We start from the raw sequence: 9,265 nt of genomic DNA, 5'->3' as shown, positions 1-9,265 counted from the left end.
GGAGGGACTGGGGGTTTAGCGTGTACCTCCATGCCCCCCTAGTGAGACCCTAGCCTTCACTGTCAGGTGAAAAGAAGATGGTGGTTTGGCGGCCCGGGTATCGGAGGAGACCCGAGGCTATCTTCACCCTCCCTGCAATGACGTATTGTGGGGGTTAGCAGAGATGGAGTACTCGTAGAGAGGCTGGGGAATTGGCTTTACTAATTAGGACTTGAAGGGGAGAAAATGTTTTGTCTGGGATGGGCATGTGTTGCTCAACAACATAGTCTTTTCATTATGTGTCTGCCCTGAGATCTCTGAGATTTGTTATTGAACATTGCAATAAAAAGATTTTGAAAAGAAAACATTCCTCAGAGGAACATGAAGTTAATGAAGGTTCAATTCAACAATTCAATCTTATTTCAACTCACGTGAACTCATAATATCACAACATTGTTTGCATTGTGATGATCACACCTTACAGAATCATATGGTACACTTAGCTTCTATTTTGAAAGAAATGTGAATCACGTCATCTTGAATACAAATTCAGTTTTGGTTTCCTTTATGTTTTCTATAAAGGTTGAAGAAGCTGGCTTCCAAAAAAATAATAAATTATTCTGCAAATGTAATCACTTTCTTCTGTGTTGCTTGTTTGTCTCAACTTAAGTGGTGCGTGTGTGACTGTGTGTGTGTGTGTGTGTGTGTGTCATTGTCACGTATTTATCTTGTGTGTAGCATGTCTTGTGAATTTACTATAAAATCTCCATTGTCTATTCAGCTCTTTATAAACAAAATAGGCCTATGCATAACCAACCAAAAAATATCCCTTGCACTACATTTGAAAGAAAGAAATACAGTAGGCCTACTTCTCTGACAGACAGAGCTAGGGAACTGTTCATTAATAGTGTACCGTCACTTTAAAAGCGTAATGTTTACATCATCGTGCGACGGACGTCACGCATCAAAAATAGCCAATCTACAAGCTCACACCGCGTCTGCTCGCAACGCGTTGTGAGCTTGTAGATCAGCTTTTTTCGGCAACGATAGACTGAGAAATAGTCGTACATTACAACGTCACGTCTAGGCGATTCCATTCATTCGATTCTCAGGAAGATACAGTTAAGCAACGAGTCCGACTCCGCCTGGGGGGCAGATATTAAAGACGACTAGCGGGGAAATCATGTCTGCGTGCAGACGATTGCTTTACTTTGTAAAGCATAAAGGAATATTAGCATTCGTCCGGAGACATGTAACAACATGGTCCCCAGTGGGAGCTGCCTTCAACACCAATCCTCACAGGAGACTGGAGCTGTTCGAACAAAACAACAACAACGTGGGTTTATTTGGTGTGCCAGAGCTTACTTCACCTGCTGGTTTCGAAGTTGCAACAAAAGGTGCTCTGAAGAGCACTCGGCATCTGGTAGACAAAGCCTGCAGCTCTATCCCAGGGGCTGAGACGGTGGAGGCTTTTGACCAGCTCTCAGATGGTCTGTGTAAAGTGGCCGACCTGGCTGACTTTGTTAAAGTGGCCCATCCAGATCCAGCCTACCGTGAGGCTGCAGAGAAGACCTGTATAGAGATTGGCACAGTTGTAGAGAAGCTGAATACGAATGTCGAGCTGTGTAAAAGCCTGAAGGACCTGCTAGACAAGCCAGATATTGTATCTCAGCTGGACCCAGACACAAGGCGAGTGGCGGAGCTGTTCATGTTTGACTTTGAGATCAGTGGAATTCATCTGGATGAAAAACTGAGGAAAGAAGCAGTTGCCCTCCAGGTGAAGCTCTTAGATTTGAGCCATGAGTTTCTGGTGGGGTCTCGCATGCCAAACAGAATCGCAAGGTCTGCCATTCCTGAGCATCTGCATCTGCACTTTGCAAAAGAGGGTAGTTTCATCCAGGTCGGAGGACTACATGCTGATTCCCCGGATGACTTGTTACGAGAGATTGCCTATAGAATCTACCTCTACCCAAATGCAGACCTGATGAGGTGTCTAGAGGAGCTGTTGAAATGCAGGAACAAACTGGCCAAACTGGTGGGCTTTGAGTCCTTTGCACACCGGGCTTTAAAAGGAACTATGGCTAAAAGTCCAGAGACAGTGACGAACTTCTTGCAGCTGCTAACAGACAAACTGTCAGACAGAACAACAAAAGACTTTAACATGATGAGAGACTGTAAGAAAAAACTCAATCCACATAATTCCGAGCTAATGCCATGGGATCATCCATACTTCAGTGGTGTGTTGCGTGCCGAAAGGTACAACATTGAGCCCAGTCTGTACAGTCCATATTTCTCCCTGGGGGCCTGTATGGAAGGCCTGAACAACCTCTTTTCTCAGCTCTACGGCATCTCCCTCATGTCCGAAGCCCCCAGTGCCGGAGAGGTGTGGAGCAATGACGTCCGCAAACTGGCCGTCGTACATGAAACGGAGGGGCTGCTGGGATATATCTACTGTGATTTCTTCCATCGGGCAGATAAACCTCACCAGGACTGTCACTTTACCATTCGAGGGGGTCGTCAATGCCAGGAGATGGATGGCCAGTACCAGTTGCCCGTGGTGGTGCTGATGCTGAGCCTGCCCCAGCCGACCAAGAGTGCCCCTACCCTGCTCACCCCAGGCATGATGGAGAACCTTTTTCACGAGATGGGCCACGCCATGCACTCCATGCTGGGACGCACGCGCTACCAACACGTCACAGGAACCAGATGTGCGACTGATTTTGCAGAGGTCCCCTCCATCCTCATGGAGTACTTTGCCACCGACTATCGAGTCATCAGCCAGTTTGCCCGCCATTATCAAACGGGACGGCCTCTCTCTGCGAGCATGGTGGCTCGCCTGTGCGAGTCCAAAAAGTTATGCGGGGCCGCAGACACCCAGCTACAGGTCTTCTATGCCGTGTTGGACCAAATCTATCATGGAAAACCTCAAAACCGCTCCACCACAGATATCCTGAAGGAGATGCAGCAGAAGTTCTATGGCCTGCCGTACACACCCAATACGGCATGGCAGCAGAGATTCAGCCACCTGATTGGTTACGGAGCCAAGTACTATTCCTACCTCATGTCCCGAGCTGTGGCCTCCATGGTGTGGAGACAGTGTTTCGTTCAGGACCCTTTGAACAGAGACATGGGCGAGAGATACCGCCGCGAAATGCTAGCCCACGGTGGAGCTAAGGAACCCATGCTGATGGTGGAAGGGATGCTGCAGAGACGGCCCACCGTGGAAGAACTGGTGGACGCGCTGGTGTCTGAGCTCAACCACAACTTTGAGACTTTTATCATGGACTCTGAAACCTGAGGTGTTCACTCCTCATGGAAACATGGACTTCCAAACTTCACAAGGAAGAGCCTTATATTTGCAGACAAAGTACGCACAAAGCAAGAAAATATTCTTAAAGGGTGCATGTTTGTATACCTTTTCATAAGATAATATTCTGAACCTGCGGATATTCAGGTCATCATGCATCGTTTTGTTTTGGTCTTGGCCTGTTGTTATTTATGACAAACTAAATTGTTTTTTTTTAGATATGTTTCTGCCTAGGAGCTCAATGACTGAATATCTTTGTAATGCCAAGAAGTAACAAGGCCAATATATACATCGGTGTCATTTTTCTAAGCCTAAGGTGACTAGAGAAGGTATGTATGAGAATGTATTAACCACTTAAGCCCTATATACTTTGTTGTATATCAAATAGCGAAAATAGCTAAGCTACAAGCTCTCAACACTTCACAGGCTTGTATATCAGCTATTTTAGCTATTTCTTAAAATAAATCGTTGCCCAAAATAGGGATGCCAGGGTTCATATGGTTAAATTAAATCAATAATTGACCTTCTTGACCTTTATTTGGCAGTTGACGACAAATACATTCCACCACATGCAATATTAAGCAATAAATATACAGGATGCCGGTATCACCACCATGTTATTTTCAATTTCAATTGTGACTAAATAAATCACTACTCTCCAAGGACCAGCATGGCTAGTGTTTTGCTGAAAATGCATGTAACTTTTTAAACATGCCTTCAGAGTCCCTGTTGTATGTCTTCCTGTGTCCCTTTTGTGCCCATGTGTGTGTGTGTGTGTGTGTGTGTGTGTGTGTGTGTGTGTGTGTGTGTGTGTGTGTGTGTGTGTGTGTGTGTGTGTGTGTGTGTGTGTGTGTGTGTGTGTGTGTGTGTGTGTGTGTGTGTGTGTGTGTGTGTGTGTGTGTGTGTGTGTGTGTGTGTGTGGGATGAAACTCATACATTTTGTATTTGTAACTTTTAAGTCAACACTGCCTCAGCACCATAAGAGGTATTTTGTTTATCTATAGCCTTTTTGAACAACTTTCTTTGAGGTGGCACAAATTTAAATATTCAAATTTAAATATTTTGCCATGTAAGACAGACGGGTATGTAAGGCAGGTACAGTATAGGCTATGTAAGACAGTCGTTACTATATAGAAACACATTTTCTTTGTAAACTTTTTCTAGTAAATTCAATAGAGTTTAAAGCCTTACAGTTCATATAACAACAATATAAGTTAATTGACTATTAGCTACTCGTCAATCATCATAAAGCAGCGCGTGCATAAAGTGAGTGGCATTAAACGTTTAATGCAATCAGATAGGACATTTATTTCTGTTTGGATGTATGAGCTGGTCAGTGTCTCTAGTCTAGACTCTTCTAGGCCATGGTCTAGGCCCGTCAGAATGTGTCAACACTGACACCTTGTGGCCAAACCATGCAGGGTATGTTTAGATGTGTTGACGGAAGCCTAAAATAACATACTTCGTCAACACGTGTGTGTGTTGGTGTGGTCCTATGGCGTGTAGTGGTCCATGTGTGTGTACGTGCACTGTTGCATGCGACATTTGCTTGGAGTGGAGGAGAGTGGATTACTCCATTTTACGTCTAATATTTTTGTAGCTGTTGCTCTGTCGTGGGCGATGAGAACGTTTGACGCTAAATAAGTTAGTTTGAAGAGGGTTCGACTTCGACCTCGTTTGACATTTACTGCAGGCTCCCGCCTGCAACAATCTTTGCAATCGGGCAAATAAACAAGTGTAGAAAAGCAAGAAAGAATTGCTTTTCTGTAGTTTTTCAACCCGAAGTGACACGGCGGTGAGGAAATTATGATCCTGAGGAAATTTCAGCGAGGAACTCTGTCTCGGGTGAGTTGTGTTCATTTTAGCTATAAATGGCTAACTCAAAGAAAGTCAACTAAAAGTTGCTCTTGCCTCGGCATTGGACAAGCTGGAAGCAAATGACCCTAGAGATGATCTACTGTTATTGTGTATGAGCTCACAGCTCAGATGGAATCTTAACATTTGATAATCACGGGCCACAGAACGAACATATGTTGTTGCTAAGCCTACACCCTTATTTTGTACTTCCTACTTTGATATGCCCTATCCTTGTCCTACACCTTTATTTGGCATTTGATCAGCAAAGCACAGGCGTTTTGTTTCAAAGGAGAATAAACAACGCCTGTGTGGTCTAGCAAAGCACAGGAATGGTAGCCTGGCTAATAAGCCAGACTAATATCACACAACACTTTGCCAACGGCTGATTCGGTCTGGTTTATTAACCAGGCTACAGGAATGGTAGCCTGGCGCGGCTCATAGCGAGGGTTCACTGATGTTTCCCGAAGAATCTTCAGTGAATCCCCGCTATGAGGCTGGCCAGGCCAGGCTACAGGAATGGAGCTCTGCACAGCTGCTGTGCTGTGCCACAGCACATCTCAGCATTCACTCTCCAGTTTAATGCACTGCCTTAAACCAAAGTGCAGGTATGTATACACTTTTAAACTTGACAAGCATTAGATAGAGTTAGCACTGGAGGGCATTTCATTAAAAAAAATAACCGAGACAAACAAAGCCTCTCATAGACACAATGCTCTCTTCCAGGTGGTGTTGAGACATGAGATGTCCTTCTCGTCTGTGGTGGTGCCGACCCAGCCAGTGCCTCCACTGGCACAGACTTTACAGCGTTACCTGACAGCCCTGGAGCCCCTTCTGCCCCCGGATGAGATCCAGCATACACGGAAGATGGTGCAGCAGTTTGGAAAACCTGGAGGTCTCGGTCAGCAACTACAGGAGGGTCTGGAGAAAAGATCCAGACACTCCAACAACTGGGTCTGTGTGATATCAGTTTGGGGAAAATGGCACACGTAAACAAATAGACAATTTGTTCCTCAAAGAATAAAGAAGAGAGAAAAAACGTGCAGCAACAACATAATACTTGTCCAAGGGGACGTGTCTTTACATTAGTTGATGAACATTGTTCCCTCAACGTCCTGTGTCTCTCTTCAATCTAAATTTGGCAAGAAACTGCCTAACATAATCTTTATTGTATATAATAATACTTGGCTAAACCATCTATTCAACGTCTTCACTTCACCCAGGCCTCTTGAGCTGGGCTGTGTTGTTGTAAATAGAGATGATCTATAGATCAGTTGATCTATAGTTGATGTGCATTACCTGGTTAGATAGATTTGTTGTCTTGTGTTATGGCTGCAGCCAAGTAGCATGCTGCTTTCTGAAGTATGATCTGTCTTCTTAATAGATTGCAGACTGGTGGGTTCAGTGGGCACATCTGGAGAGCAGACAGCCCCTTCCTGTGCATTCTAACCCGGCCATCTCTCTTCCCAGGAGGGACTATAATGGCTGGAGGTCACAACTTGTGTAAGTGATGGAGAGATATACTACTGTGTGTGTGTGTATGTATGTATGTATGTATGTATGTATGTATGTATGTATGTATGTATGTATGTATGTATGTATGTATGTATGTATGTATGTATGTATGTATGTATGTGTGTATATGTTTATATATATATATATATATATATATATATCTCTCTCTCTCTCTCTCTCTCTCTATATATATATATATATATATATATATATATATATATATATATATATATATATATATTACCGTATCTACTACCTGTGATGAGACTTAAATCTAATTTATATACTGCAAAAGCAGACAACCCGCAACACCCCAAACTAGGTGCAAGGCTCAAAGGTGCAAAAATGGAAACAAGGAAGCGCCAGCAGCCCAGCACACAATAAATGTCCCTTTCACATGGTTCATTACCTCTGACGAACAGACAAGAGACGAACAGACACGAACAGCTGTTCTATGCTAAAAGAAAGAAGTCCGTGCTGGAGAACTGGTGATTTAATAAACAAAAATTGTTCAATAAAACAAACATGAACAGCCAGGGTTGTTTCTGTATCATCCGCAGTAACAACAAAAATATCACTTCCTCTGTTTTAGAGTGACCGCTTCCCTCTACACCAGAACTGAAAGTCAACATAAGACTGTGCATAACTTTAGGACAGTTTTCAGAAGGTTTTAACCACCATGACCTTCCTCTTGGGTTCCATGTGGTCCTCAGCCAAATGATGGAGAGTTGGTAACCAAATGGACCCTAATAGTATTATAACTCTTGAGAGCGTAAAATGAAAACAAATGGACCCGTACCTGACCATTTGGTTTCATTTTACACTAGTTCTGAGAGGCTATGTCATCAAATGGTGGTCCGTGGCTCAAATGCCAAATAAATAATAGGCCTTGATATGGAAAAAACAGCTGCTCTATGCTAAAAGAAAGAAGTCCGTGCTTGAGAACTGGTGATTTAATAAACAAAAATTGTTCAATAAAACAAACATGAACAGCCAGGGTTGTTTCTGTATCATCCGCAGTAACAACAAAAATATCACTTCCTCTGTTTTAGAGTATCCGCTTCCCTCTACACCAGAACTGAAAGTCAACATAAGAACAATCCCATAATACTCTTCCCTGGCGCGCTCAGACCGCCATCCTGTTAAAGGAACATACCCCTCTGTATATAGCATATATAGCATAGGGTTACAAGGTGGCATACCTGTTTAATGTTCCAGTTCATTTTGGCTCGGCTGCAAGTTTGAACCGGAAACAAACATGACATCTTCACATCTTTTTCCAGTTATTATCTCCTTCTGAGCCAATCGAACAAAGCTATGGGGAAATTGTTTATTAAAAAATAAATCAAACGAGGGCTCTTGGTCAAATTGCAGATTGCTCTGAATGTAGTGTTTGCCACACATGCACACTCGCGCACACACATTTTACTTGTGTATTTACGACCTGAATCATCATGTTTTCCATTGTGTGGTGATGACATCTCTCTCCACAACTTGCAGAACTGAGTGTTAATAATATCATAGCTTGTTTATTACAGCACAGCTGAATGACACTGCTTTTTACACTGCTTTTTCATCTCTTTGCACAGGTTTGCATCCAAACTGATCACTGCGGTACTGGACTTCAAAGCCAAAATCAATAGGTAAGTTTAACCTGATTGACAAACCAATGCCAAATAGAATATTCTAGTCTTCCTGACTTTTATCTTTCACCTTTTTCTGATGCCAGGTGGTTGTGGTCAGATACGTAACTTGGAACAATACAATTTCTTCCATTAAAAATAGACCAAAAGGTTTTTGGGACTCAAACTTGTTTACTTTTCAGCATACTTAATCACTTTAAACCATGCCATTATAGGCAATCCTTTTCAAAACAAATTCAAAAGTAGCAATCAACATTCCACAAGCTTGTCAGAATCATTCTGATGTGGGTACACCTCATGTACATAAAAACACATTAAAATACATAAGGGTAATATTCACAACTGCTTGACCTTTTGCTTAAATAGTTGATAAACATGTCTTACTCTGATCAGACACACAGACGTTTGCCAGATGGCACTGAAAAAAGTCCTGATCACTTTCTCCCTGCACCTATTTTAGTCCTCTAACCTTTGCCCTGCTTGGATTAGCTTGTGTTACTTTAGTGCAAGAGGAAAATCTGAATCTAATTTTATTTCTGGCGCAGTGGCAGGCCAGTACAGTACTGTAACTGTCTCTGCTAAGTTCTCTGTATGCCAAACACCAGCAGCATGTTAACCACTTAAACCCTATTACTTTGTTAACTGCGGCCCCCCAGGGCTCTATCTTTGGCCCCCTGGTTTTCTCCCTGTACACCAAATCTATTACTCTACAATAAATCTATTCTCTACAATAGCTGATTTAAAAGCTCACACGTTGCATTGACGATGGAATGTTTGCCTATTATGATGACATGCCCAGAATATGGGATATTTTCTAGGTACAATTTACAAATCATGGTTAAAAATCTGCATTCTGTCATATAAAGATGTCTTGTGTAGTGTGATTAAAGCATTTATAATCTAAGCAGCTACAGTATGTGATTAAACAGTGGGTCGACAATGGGTCCCTTCATTTTTTGTTTCCTAC

The 9,265-nt window shown here is 42.7% G+C and overlaps 2 protein-coding genes across 4 annotated transcripts in view; both read left to right on the top strand.

Annotated features, from left to right (window-relative positions):
- Positions 1 to 1,071: 1,071 nt before the first annotated feature.
- LOC306938440 (mitochondrial intermediate peptidase-like) lies at positions 1,072 to 3,974 on the top strand. The gene has a single exon (XM_079522617.1). It carries the CDS (start codon positions 1,163 to 1,165, stop codon positions 3,275 to 3,277), a length of 2,115 nt encoding a protein of 704 aa, XP_079378743.1. The 5' UTR covers positions 1,072 to 1,162; the 3' UTR covers positions 3,278 to 3,974.
- Positions 3,975 to 4,744: 770 nt separating this feature from the next.
- LOC306938790 (carnitine O-acetyltransferase-like) overlaps positions 4,745 to 9,265 on the top strand; it is a 173,568-nt gene continuing 169,047 nt past the window's right edge. For 2 of the 3 annotated variants that reach the window (XR_013791770.1, XM_079523106.1), the window contains exons 1-4: positions 4,748 to 5,131; positions 5,867 to 6,094; positions 6,525 to 6,643; positions 8,245 to 8,298. Coding sequence is in view for 2 of the 3 variants with exons in the window: in XM_079523106.1 (XP_079379232.1) it covers positions 5,093 to 5,131; positions 5,867 to 6,094; positions 6,525 to 6,643; positions 8,245 to 8,298 (440 nt within the window). In the remaining variant the exon portion in view is untranslated. Of the gene's footprint in view, positions 5,132 to 5,866; positions 6,095 to 6,524; positions 6,644 to 8,244; positions 8,299 to 9,265 lie in introns of all 3 variants that reach the window. The other variant, XM_079523107.1, reaches the window with a different exon arrangement.

The sequence above is a fragment of the Electrona antarctica genome (genome assembly GCF_951216825.1).
Source record: "Electrona antarctica genome assembly, chromosome: 15".
NCBI lineage: Eukaryota > Metazoa > Chordata > Actinopteri > Myctophiformes > Myctophidae > Electrona > Electrona antarctica.
Note: the sequence above shows the minus strand (reverse complement) of the source record. Positions and strands in the feature narration are given on the sequence as shown.

Coding starts and splice junctions, on each gene's coding strand:
- LOC306938440 (XM_079522617.1), top strand. CDS start 1,163: ATGTCTGCGTGCAGACGATTGCTTTACTTTGTAAAGCATAAAGGAATA.